The following is a 13,103-nucleotide window of genomic DNA, read 5'->3' as shown; positions in this document are numbered from 1 at the left end:
GAAACCCCTCCTTAGATTTAAGGGGACAGGGGATTTCCCAACTCTCACTGCTCATTAAGCCTGTTTGATTTTAAAGGGAGAAGATTAAATACAAGGCTTGCGGCCAAAATTCCAGATGTTAAGAAAGCCTTCCCTTTGTGGTTGGGGTCCCCTGCTAAGTAGTACTTGTAATTAACATTTAAAGTCAGACTCAGAGGGGCCCTAAGTGGGGAGCAGGGGGCAGAAGGCGCCCCTGGCTCTCATCCCAGCTCTGCTGCTTTTATTAGGTGATGACCTGAGCCATTCATTAGGCTTCTCTGAGTTCTGGTTTCTTTATTTTTTTTCCTACTGGGAGTAGACTTCTCTTCCAAGGCTCTATCTTTCACAAACAGGCTATGAAAATCAAAGGGATTAACTACAAGTGCTTTAGAAAAAGCTTAAAAGCCCTCTAGAACTTCGCTCTCCAATGGGATACCCACTCGCCACATGGGGCTCTTTAAACTTAAGTTCATTAAAATTAAAAATTCATTCGTTGTTTGCATGAGACCCATTTCAAGGGGTCAACAGCCCTGTGTGGCTAGTGGTTGGCATATTAGCTGCCTCAGATACTGATTACTGCCGTCATATCTGGAAAGTTCCACTGGACAGCCCTGCTCTAGAGCCACAAAGACTTGAAAACAACACCCCCACACTGTCAACCACTCAGGAAGGCAACACTCCACGTGTACTTTAATGCCTATGAAAAGAGCTCTTTATATTGACAGGCTAGGGCCCCAACAAGGCCCTATTCCAAATTCTTGAAAGAAAGCAGCTGAGTTTTTCTTCCTGACAAAACAGTGCTGGCACATAGGGGACTTTTCTCCCACAGCCCCCACTGGCTGTCTCACTCAGCTCGCCCTTCAGACCTCATCTCTTATTTACACAGTCCTACTTTTAAGGACATGCATTTTCGAACATTCTCTCAACAGGAGTGTTAGGGCTACACAAGTACAGGCAGCAGGGAGGCCGAATCACTTCACTCCTGGCTGCTTGAAAGGTCTTTCCCTATGACACCCAAACATGGGCCAACGCGAGCTGTTAAACAAAAGGCCGTGGCCCTCCCCGGGCCAAGTGTTAAAAGCATTCCAAAAGGAAATGGCCTGAAACAGAAGCGCCTCCTCTTCAATCTGTTCCTCATCGGCCTGGAAATTTATTGGCCCTTGCTGTAAATTAATCAATTGCCAAGAGAAAGTAAAACCACGGCTCCAGTGTAAATACTTGTTGGTAACGGCCCCTGAGTGGGACACTTCAGATTTCAAGTGGCTGGGTGGCCTCAGACAGGCCTCATTAAATGGCAACTTTACAGCATGAAGAGGAAAGGCTCTGGGATTTTCTGTACAAATATATAAATCAATCTTTGCAAAGACAAACAAGAGAACAATTTGTAAAATGTGTGTGATTGGGGGAAATGGGCAGGAGGGTCCAGAAAGCTGAGGAAGAAGAAACATGGGGCTGGGTCTAGGGTTTTTCCTGGCTTAGTGAATCACAGCATCTTGACTCTGATCGCCTCCTTTCTGTCTGAAATTTGTCGACCCACTGTCACATGGCAATGCTCTCCCTAACTGTGAAAGCCTAGGCTGTGTGTGTGTGTGTGTGTGTGTGTGTGTGTGTGTGTGTGTGTATGCGTGCGCGCACGCGCGCATGTGATCCCAGACTTTAATTCTCGCCCCATCCCAAGCAGTGTTTGCTATAAAGATTTGCAAGTAGCAGGTGGTTAAAAATCAGTCAAGCTTTACTGACTTCTCATCCACACTGGCCGCTGACCCACACTCCAGGCACAAAGGACGCCCATCCTGTGGGCCCCTCCCACCAATATTCACACGTCCTGTACAATAGAACCGGCACATTAACAAACCCCACAAAGAAGCTGCTGCCTCGCAAACTGAGCCTATTTTTGGTTAGAAACGCCTTCGTGTGTATTATCTGCTCCACCTGCATTGCTCGAAATAGACCAAAACAGCCGTGCCCTTGGAAAATAGGTTTTTATTTCCCTCTCACGTGCCCCGCAGCTCCAGTGTGTATTTGACATTAACAACCCTGAACGGCTCCCTCCCAATCACGCTAAGCATCCTTTCACGAGGATGTGTAGTCCCCAATAGGCCAATTTCTTTGGGTTTTTTTTTTAAAACTGTTTAAAACTGATGGCTGAAACCAAAGGGGAGGATATGCTGGAGCAGAGTGTGCAGGCTTGGACCATCTGTATCTGCGCCAGGGCCATCTCGGCTGGGTCCCCTAACTGGCACACCACCGTCTGACAGATTCCTGGGAGAAAATCAACCCCATTGTTCAAAGAGAACAATGCGCAATTGACAGGAAGAAGAGGGAGAGGGAAGCAGGTCCTGCAGCCCTCAGGAGTGGTACTTTCCTGCTGTTAAAATGGCCCTTATTGGAAAAACTGTCTTCTTGGTAGCCCTTTCCCTCTCCATTTCTGCTTCTCAATCTCAAAACACAAAATGATGCAGAAGAGGGAGTTTGCGGATTCGATTAAAAACTGCTCGCAGGCTCTTAATGGGGTTTGGTCTCTCCACGGACCCCCTACGTGCCTCCTCCAGACACGGCGTCTCCAGGGTACCCAATTCACTCCATGCAGGTCTGAGGCAGGAGAAATCATCCTAATACGGTTCCCACCCAGCCACTGCCTGTACATTCAGCGCTGTGTGTGCCTGGGTGTAAAATCTGCTTTTGACTATGTAGAGTCCAAGCCCATACTTAAAATACCCACCCTTCAACAGACCTGCGGGATTTTCAGAACACATCAGTGCCATCAACATACAGAAACTCAAAGTAAGAATGGGCCTAGGCCACAGTACAAACAGCAAAGTCGGGGGTAGGCTAGTCCAAGTACTCACAATATGACAGCCTGGCCCAGGGTCTTGCACCCAGCAAGCATTCAAGAAACATTTTAAGACTCTCCTTGGTGCAGAACTGCCTCTGGGCTGCGCCTGTGGGAGGTCACTGTCCTAACACAAGAACTGAATTCCACGCTGGGCGCTGGGGCCACGGAGATGGCAGAGGTCCCGTGTTTCACAGCATCATTCACAGAAGCAGTTTCCTTCAGGGAGTTCACTGGTCTCCTGCCAACCCCGAGTTCTCAGAAGGGCTGGGAGGGTAAAGAGAGGAATTTTCTCCAGCTGGCAGACTCTCAACAGGGGAGGAGAGAGGAAGGGAGTAGGGGCGAGTCGGGAGGAAGAAGGAGGGGCAGGGAAGGAAGAGGCCCACTGGAGGAGGTTCATAAACAGCTGGGCAATGACAAAACAAACCAAGTCTTTGAGCTCCTACCAGTTTTAGAGCTGGTCTAAGGCAGTGACATGCTTTAAACAGATGTATTGTTACTTAAGATATGTATCGATGCATTCTTTCCATTCGCTATTCAAATTATACAGATGATGCTTAATCCATCTCCTAATTCTACTCTCCTCCCCAACAATAACCATCGTTTTCTGCTTTGCCTCCAGACCTACTGGATGCAGCATTTGCACACTATATATTCATAAAGAAAAAAATATGTATCATTTTACTTAAATGGTCACATATTATATTTATTATTCTGTATTGTGCCTTTCTCCCCACTTAATGATATGTTCAGAGATCATTTCACAGCCCCACAGAAACCCATTTCATTCTTTGAAACTGCTGAATATAGTATTCTACAATACAGACTTTTATGTATTCATTCTCTTGATAAATGTTTAATTTTCATTCCCCGCCCCCATTTCAAACAGCTCTTGACTGAATATGAGCTCAGGTGCAAGGACTTCTCTAGAACACAATTCTAGCAGTGAAATTCCTGAGTCAAAGTCTATGTGCAATTTTAATAGATACTGAAAAAATGCCTGGGGGAAATTTTTGCTGCTGCTGCTGATATACAAGTATCCTTTTCCTTAATTTACCCACACTTGGTTCTGTCATTGTTATACTGCTGGCATCTGCTTTCTGTGCCAAACTGTCAGTCAGAAAGAGAAATTTAAGTGATGTCAACCCAATCCTACACATGCGTTGGGGTTGCAGGCAAAAGGACAACCCACCCAGGCTCTGATGGAAAGATGTTTACTCACATAGAAAACAGAGCAAGGCTGGCTTCACTGGTAGGTGCTGGTCCCCATGGCCAGGGGTCTCAATCTGCTGGCCTGCACAGGGGGCTGCTCTGTTCCATGCACATCCCTCTTGCGTGTGCCCTGCAGTATGGAGAGGCCACTGCTCCCTTGCCACCAGGGACAGATACGCTACAGAGGTGTGAGTCGGATGCCACAAGATGTGCCACCTTAATCAGAATGTTCCCGATGAATATTTACACATGCTCAGGACAACAGAGGAAGGAATGTGCCAGCAGCCTCCCTACCTATTACGGGACTGGGTTTCATCTGGCCAAGTGGACACGTCTGATCCTGAGCACAAGATGAGTTTGTAGGTCCCAAGGAAAGAAAGCAGGGAACACTCAGATCATTCCCTACATCAATCACCCTTTTAAGTTTGGGGGAAACCTTAACCTTGACATTGCCCAGATTAGAAGGTGCTAGTGGGGCCCAACCCCCTCATGCAGCAAATGAAGAAATCTAGGACAAGAGGTGCTAGAGGGACGGATCCAAGGCTTCTGACCAGAAATAAGACTAGAATTAAGGGCTCCATTCTGTTTCTATGAACCCAGCACAGTAATTAAATTATAGAGAGATTAGTTCCCATTTGACCTGAAAACAAAACTCAGCTATTTGGCATCTGATTCATGGACATGTATCCCCTCAAAGGAAAATCAAGCAATAGGCTGATAAAATAATTTCATTCAAATACTCATTTTAATAAACATTTATCATCGCTGTCTAGTTATTAACGTACCTTCCTGTCTCTGCCCACTAGAATATAAGCTAAATGAGAGAAAGGAATCCTTGTGCAAACTTCTCTCTTGTGCTACTAAGACTCAGAACTGAGCCTGACAAGTTATAGGTTTCAATAAATATTTGCTGAATGAATAACTTCAATCATTACCTCCAAAACCATCCACTAGTGCTCAAAACAAGCAGAAAATGATCTGATTTGCTTTTCTAAAAATTCCAATTGTATTTTTCGTCTTAGTCTTTGCTAGGATAGCTATTCTTTGGCGGTGGTTCTAAAACCTGGGGTGCAGGAAGGAATCTCAGGATCTGAATAATCCAAATGGGATAACTGAGAGCAATATCACTGAAAGCACATGGCCACCTCCCTCCTCCTCCTTCTTCATGGAACTCTCTGGGCATCTGATTGTTTTGCCTGTGCTTGTGGTTTTTTCTGGACACCTGGCACTTGAGGATCCCTCTGCAAAAAAAACAAAAACCTCAGAAAAGATGAGGGGCAGCTTGAGTCAGTTTTATCTCAGGTCTGAGGCCCTTTATCTCAACTGCTGTAATACTAATTACCAACTGTGGGAACTTAAGGAAGCTTGTCAATTATGGGACCTACATCTCAGGTTTCTCCTGTGTAAAGTGGACATACTAATAGTACCTGTACCTGGAGGCCTGCAGCGAGCCTTAGTGTGAATGCCTGTGCATGGCTTAGCCTAATGCTACACAAACAGAACCACTGGATTGTCTTTTGTTTCATCAGCTAAATTGGCCTGCAGGCTGTCAACTTCTAGGATGAGTGTTTCATGCCCAGAATGAGTGAGCAGAGTCACACTGAACACTACTAAATGTGAGGAAATGGGCTAACATGAGCCAGCATTATTAAAAAGACATTTTCTGAGAGAATAACCCTGATCTGTAAAGCAAAGCAAATATAATCTTAATGGCACACATTAGACGTAGGTCTTAGAACCCATGGGCCGCAGGCAGAAAGACTTTACAAAGAACTTCAGGTAAATGCTAACCTGCTGATCAGAGCTCCCACACCCAAGCCATAGTGAGAAAACCAAACCACCTTTCTATTTCTGCATCTGAGGTTATAGGAGCTCACTTGACTTACTCGACTTGACTGCAGGGACATTTACAGCTCCCATTAGCTCCCCGGCATCCACAAAGAATGTGTTCTGCCCCTTGCCCATCACTCCGAGGAACAATAACCATTTCATACATCGGGATTTAGTTACTGAGCTATGACTGCCCCATAGCCAATCAAAATAGGGTCCCCGCAGATCAGATTTTGATCTCTGCAAATAAGGATACTGCTAAAGCCATTCTGGAACAGTAAAAAAAGAGAATACATCCTGTTCGTAGAATTTTGACCAGGCTTGCTTTCCAGCCACTCACAGAGACAGTTGCTGAAGCAGTGATGAAATACACTGTAGAGCAGAATGTTGAGACACAGGAAAAAACCCTCATGGATTTTAGCACAAAGCATTAAAACAAAAAAGTGCATTGTTGCTCTGTTGCTGGAGAAATGGTAAGCAGTCTCAGAACCCCGTCTTTAGCAGGGCTGAAATCCGATCTAGTGTTTGAATCACGGATCAGCTTGGTCATAGAAAGCACCTTTCTTTACATGTGAGGAAAAAAAGATTTTCTCTAATAAAAGTGCTGAGAACAAATAAAAACACTCAAAAATCCATTGGCAAAACATTTTCATAACGCAAATATTAAATCTAGAATAGGAACACCCACTTCCCTATCAACCTATAGCGCTTTCTTCATTATCTATAATCTCATTCTTCATATAGAATATTGGGCGGTGCAAGGGTAGTTCAGTGCTATAATTTTTGCCTGCCACGCGGGAGACCTGGGTTGGATTCCTGGACCATGTACTTTCCAGGGGGGAAGAAACCACATACATACATATATATATATACACATACATATATTATATAAACATGGCAGAAAAATAAATGTAATTATTGTTACCAATGTTGCAAATTTTGGGGAGGTTGTGGTTTTCCCAGCCACTGAAATGGTCCACAATTTTGTATAATATTTAAACTGGTAGAAAAGTGTGTGCATTTGGGGAAGGGATGGGCAATGATAAGCAAGTTAACACTGACACGTTGGGATTAAACCTATCCTGTGTTTATTTTCTAGTAAAATACATCTCATGAGGGTGGGCCACGGTTCTCGCCTGCCGTGCCGGAGACCCACCCCTACGTTTGGTTCCTGGTTTCTGCTCATGCAAGAAAAAAAAAAAATTAAAAGATAAAAACATCTCATGAGAAAAAGTTCTTCAGTAGGGTGGCACCTTTATGGAAATGTGGTTTTTTTCTAGTGGAAATGTCCCCGTCAGCCTGAGCCTTCTCATTGGCAAGATGCCGTAAGGGAAGGGCACCCATCCACAGTGACGCATGAAGAAGCGTCTGGGTGAGTGATGCCTGTCCTTCCTGTACCCGTGATTTTTTCCCGAGGGAAACTTTCCTTGTTTGTTTCACTAAAAACACCAGCTGACAGGCTGCCTGAGATGGATGACACTCCATGGGCTACTTCTATGGACTAGGCCTCTGTTTTACTTACACTGCTATCAGCAAGGTCAAGTGCACCAGCTACGGTAGCAGACTGCACTCCTCTGAATCGGCTCAACACGCTTTCAAAGCACCCCATGCCTGAGTACAAGGCGACTTCTAAATGAGCTGGTACCCCTTTTCCTGGTATATTTCCCTTATTGACTTTAGAGAAGATATTTCTGAATCATTTTCATATTCTGCATTTCTATTTATTTAATTTTACTTTAGTTTGGCTCTTGCAATCCAAGAAAGTTCAAGTAGGAAACAAGAATGGACTTACTGAAGCAGTGATTCAAGGTGACAACTGCATTATATAGTATAAAAATACTTGTTGACATTAGTTTACATTTCCTACATTTTTAGAGGAAATCCCAGCTGGATCAAAAGGTAAATTATCCTCTACCATCTCAATGATTAGATTAATATAAATGCTGTAAATGAAAGAATTTATATCATAAGATGAAAACATTATATTTAAGATATTCACAGTGCAACACAAGATATTTACCTCAACATGTTTAAGATATTAATAAAACGTACTTATTTACATGTGCATAAATATTAACCCTGCAGATATTACATAGACATTATTTAATTTAATGCTAACACTTTAGGAAAACATTTATTCAAAGTCTCTGGCAGCACTGACATTTCTACAGTAATATACGTCATCCTTGGGGTTACATTTTCAGAGCTCTAATAGGTTATCTAGAACATATTCTCTTCACTTCTTTGTAAGTTATTTGGGATGGTTCTGAATTTGGTCCATTTAAAAATGATTTTTGAAAATCTTGTTTACAAAGAAATCCAACACTTGTTACAGTAAGGTTAAATGCCCAGGAATATTACTAGACTTTTTGGGGGGCTTCTTTTTTTTTTTTATAAATGATTCCCTTGGTTGACCTCTATGAGCATCCAAACCGAGCCTTAACTAAGGTCATTTCAGGTTAACATGAGTTCTCTAAATAATACTTAATGTTCAAAATAAAATAATTGCAAAGTCCCCCCCAACAGTTTGAGAGAATTTGTAAATATAAGGCAACACCCTCATTTCTGAGAATAACTTTTTTTAGAGGAAAAAAAACTTGCCTTATATTTGGGCCTATTTAGGTAAATCATATAACTTCATTTCCCATATTTCCTCCCATCTCCTTTCCTCTCAGCAGTCAGCCAAGGCAATGTGGAACAGAAACAAAAGTGGACTTTAAAGGTAGAGTTGGGGGACCCCAGAGAATCCTCATTACCAGGTCCAGGGGACCCAGAAACAGGCACCTCTCCCACAGAGTAGAGGGGGAACTACAGCTCAACCCAGGCGGGGGGATTGGGGTGGGGGGCTGGCTTTCTTTCCTTTTCTTTAAAAAATAATTTGAACAGTTAAACTGTGTGACGCCTTTAAGGGTGGCAGGAGAATATTTACTGCGACGAGCAGCTGTGTGGTCCCCAAGTCACCTGTCTGCCATCACTACTTCTGAAGGGGGCCAGACTCACTCTCCACCTGCTCATGGAAGCCCCAGCTGTTCCCGCCAGGACTAAAGATCTGAGCTCACCTCCAGCCCTGCTAGAAGGCATGGCCAGCAGCCAAACAGGCTAGGATAGGCTGTATAGAAGAGATGTCAAGGGAGAATTCTCTGGAACCCTTTTAAGCAGGGCCCAATATGCTCCTTCCTATTAGCTGCTTCAGTGACTGAAGTGGAAAATATAATGGACAATGCTCCGTCTTGCTGTAAAAGAAACTTGTTGCAACCAATACATTTCTATTCATAAAGGGGGTAGATGGGAAGGAAAAAAGGGAGGAAGACGTGGAGGGGGTGATGATAAGAGCATACAACAACAGGGACAATGAATTATGAAGGAAAGAAACACCTGCGCCCTAGGAAGCAAGGAGGTGTTGCTGGAATTTCTACAGAAAAGATACCTCCAGGGCAGCTGCCCAAGTCTGTGTTCTCAGCAGTGGATTATGTCCTACAGTACCATAGAGACCAAGCACTATTTGCCTCATTTTCCTTGTGCTTTTCTCCACTGAGAAAACCGACCTTTAACAGAGGCCTCAGTTTATGAATGAGGAAACTGACTCAGGGAGATTAATTGTTGGCTCCAAAGTGACAAAGCCCATGGTGGAAGGAGTGGCTGCAGACCCAGCTCTCCAGGCCTGGGAGCGAAACTGAACTGAAGCCTCACCGTGGGCCCTGCACAGTGATGAACTCTTTATGGGCAGTGCCTCAGCCCTTACCACCATCCTATAAGGGAGACAGACGTGCCTGTCCCCATTTCAGAGTTAAGAAACCTGAGGTTGAGATGCAAATGAACTTTCCCAAGGTCATTTAATAACAATGCAGGACAGCTGGGCTTGGAAGGACACACCACTGGCACATGGGTGATGTTTCTCCCGGCATGGCACAGGCTTTCTGCTTCCAGGTGGCATCTCTGAAGCATGAGCACCAAGCCTGACCACCAGCAGGCACTCGGCAGAGTCGCAGGGCCTCCTTTCTCTTTCCCTAATCTTCCTGAGCCGGCATGGCACAGGTGAGGGCTAACAGCTTATCAGTCCCCTGGCTCGCTGGCACGTGTGAGAGGGTATCCCATGCAGCATGGAACCTAAATACTGGTGCTGCTCTCATCACACACTCATTGAGGTAACCTCTCAGGCAGTCTAATTCACTTTGTTTCTGCTCATTTAGCAAGGACATTTTCTCTTTAATCTATGAGCTGAGTGGAGTCAAAGGTTTTTTATTTTGTAGGGAATGCCTACAAAATACTCTAGTCTCTGCACTAAATGGACACACAAAGGGCCATGACTGCAGCAGCCGGATCAACTGTTGGCAGCAATTGTGCCCCAGGGAAAGGCTCTGCCATGGCCCTGGTTGGACTCCAGGAGCTCATGTCTTCCCCAGACAAGACCTGAGGAGCTGCAGAACTCTGAAACCAACCCCCACCCCCACCCAACCCAGTCCTGACTCTCACTCGCCACATAATCGTTGCTCCAGATTTTGAAGTGGGTGAAGAGAGATGTCCAAGAGTGGCTGTGGGTTGGTCAGAAAATTTCTCAGCTTGTTTACACAGGGGGCGAATATCAGCCTCCCCTCACTGGAGTCCTATCAGGCCCCTTGATTAGTATAGAGCCTGGCTATTTGGTTTGCATTCTCAGCACAGAAAGAAACAAAAAGGGGAAATAGAGAGGCTTTTTAAAGGACACCTTAAGCAGGGCAGTCCCACCAGAAAGCTCCTAGGAGATGGCTGGCAGTGGGACACGAAGAAGACAGAAAAGCAGCCTCAATGAAGAGTGAGGACGCCCTGTGCCAGCATTAGCCGTGCTGCCCACTAATGCTGCTCCAAACCATTGAACTGCTCAGGCCTGAGCTTCACCTGAAACTGAACTAGATACACTCCGAGATGACTTCTAGCTTAAAAATCCTACTCTAGTCGTCTTCAGGAGCCCTGCTCCTGAAAACCTTTGATTCTGATGCCTGGCATAGGGTGGGCATATACTTGGCATGTGCTAATTGTTTACTGCAAAAAATGAATGAGCCAACATTGGCAAGGATTCACATGAAGATTATTAAAACACAACAGCCACAAATATAGTACTCACACATATACCCACACACACACCTATCAGGCATGCTATTATTTTACTTCAAGAGGTGCCAGTTAACTTGATCTGTGTGTGTGCAACAGACATTGTAGGAAGAAGGCAGAATAATCTTCCACAGGACTAGTAATCTAATAGAAAAGACAGAAGAAATACAAGTATAAGATGACAATTCACAAACAAGATATAGGCAAACCCTTGTTTAAGGGTGCTTCGCTGTATTGCATTTGCTTTTTACTCAATTGAAGGTTTGTGGCAACCCTGCATCGGTGCTATTTTTCCAACAGCATGTACTCACTTTGTGTGTGTGTGTCACATTTTGGTAATTCTCACAATATTTCAAACTATTTCGTTATTATTTTATCTATTATGGTCATCTGTGATCTCTGATATTACTATTATAATTATTTGGGGGTGCCACAAACCACGCCCATATAAAATGGTGAATTTGATCAATAAGTGTGTGTGATGACTGCTCCACTGACCAGTCATTACCCCTCTCTCTCCCTCTCCTTGGCCTCCCTATTCCCAAAGACACAACAATAGTGTAAGTAGGCCAATTAATAACCTTACAGTGGCCTCTAATTGTTCAAGTGAAAGGAAGAGTCTCACACCTCTCACTTTAAATCAAAGCTAGAAATGATTAAACTTGGTGAAAAAGGTATGTTGAAAGTCAAGACAGACTGAAAGCTAGGTTTCTTGCACCAAAGAGCCATGCTGTGAACGCAGAGGAGAAGCTCCCGAAGGAAATTGAAAGTGCTACTCCAGTGAACACACGAATGATAAGAAAGCAGAACAGCCTTATTTTGTTAATATAGAAAATGAAACCAGCCAAAGCCTAACCCAGAGCAAGGTCCTAACTCTCTTCATTTCTATGAAGGCTGAGAGGTGAGGAAGCTGCAGAAGAAAATTTTGAAGCTAGGAGAGGTTTGGTTCATGAGGTTTAATGAAAGTAGCCACCCTTATAACATCAAAGTGCAAGGTGAAGCAACAAGTGCTGATGCAGAAGCTGCAGTGAGTTATCCAGAAGATTTAGCTAAGATAATTGATGACGGTGGCAACACTGAATGACAGATTTCAACGTAACCCAAACTTCCTTCTATTGGAAGAAGATGCCATCTAGGACTCTCAGTTAGAAAGGAGAAGTCAATGCCTGGCTTCAAAGCTTCAAAGGACAGTCTGACTCTCTTGTCCCCAGAAATGCACATTTACCATTCTAAAAATCCTAGGGCCCTTAAGAATTATGCTAAGTCTACTCTGCATGTACTCTAGAAATGGAATAACAAAGCCTGGATGACAGCACATCTGTTTACAACATGGTTTACTGACTATTTTAAGCCCACTATTGAGACCTACTGCTCAGAAAAAAAAGATCCCTTTCAAAATATTATTGCTCATTCATAATGCACCTGGTTATTCAAGAGCTTTGGGGAGAGGTACAACAAAGATTAATGTTGTTTTCATGCTAACACAACATCCATTCTGAAGACCATGTGTCAAGGAGTCATTTCAACTTTCAGGTCTTATGATTTAAGAAATAAGTTCTGTAAGGCTATAGCTGCCATAGACAGTGATTCCTCTGACGGATCTGAGCAAACTCAATTGAAAAACCTTCTGGAAAGAATTCACCATTCATGATTCACAGGAGTAGGTCAAAATATCAACATTACTAGAAAGGTTGATTCCAAACTCACGGGTGATTTTGAGGGGTTCAAGACTTCAGTGGAGGAAGTAACTGCAGATGTGGTGCAAATAGCAAGAGAATTAGGAGTGAAGCCTGAAGATGTGACTGAACTGCTGCAATCTCATGATAAAACTTGAACAGATGAGGAGTTGCTTCTTATGGATGAGCAAAGAATGTGGTTTCTTGAGATGGAACTTACTACTGGTGAAGATGCTGTGAACATTGTTCAAATGACAACAATGGATTTAGAATATTATGTAAGTTTAATTGATAAAGCAGCAGCAGGGTGTGAGAGGGTTGATTCCAATTTGGAAAGCAGTTCTACTGTGGGTAATATGCTATCAAACAACATTGCAGGCTACAGAGAAATCTTTCATAAAAGGCAGAGTCAATGGCTGTGGCAAACTTCACAGCTGTCTTATGCT

The 13,103-nt window shown here is 43.8% G+C and overlaps 1 protein-coding gene across 4 annotated transcripts in view; it reads right to left on the bottom strand.

The window, feature by feature from the left end:
* Window positions 1-13,103, bottom strand: part of PDZD2 (PDZ domain containing 2) — a 462,289-nt gene that overhangs the window by 213,040 nt on the left and 236,146 nt on the right. Inside the window, exon 1 of one of the 4 annotated variants that reach the window (XM_077116905.1) lies at window positions 2,868-10,305. The exons of the other annotated variants lie outside the window; for them this stretch is intronic. Within the exon in view, the coding sequence (XP_076973020.1) occupies window positions 2,868-2,908 (41 nt within the window). The 5' untranslated portion in view covers window positions 2,909-10,305. Of the gene's footprint in view, window positions 1-2,867; window positions 10,306-13,103 lie in introns of those variants that run through there. 4 annotated transcript variants of the gene reach the window in all.

The sequence above is a fragment of the Tamandua tetradactyla genome, chromosome 9 (genome assembly GCF_023851605.1).
Source record: "Tamandua tetradactyla isolate mTamTet1 chromosome 9, mTamTet1.pri, whole genome shotgun sequence".
Lineage (NCBI taxonomy): Eukaryota > Metazoa > Chordata > Mammalia > Pilosa > Myrmecophagidae > Tamandua > Tamandua tetradactyla.
This window is presented reverse-complemented; position numbering and strand designations above follow the sequence as displayed.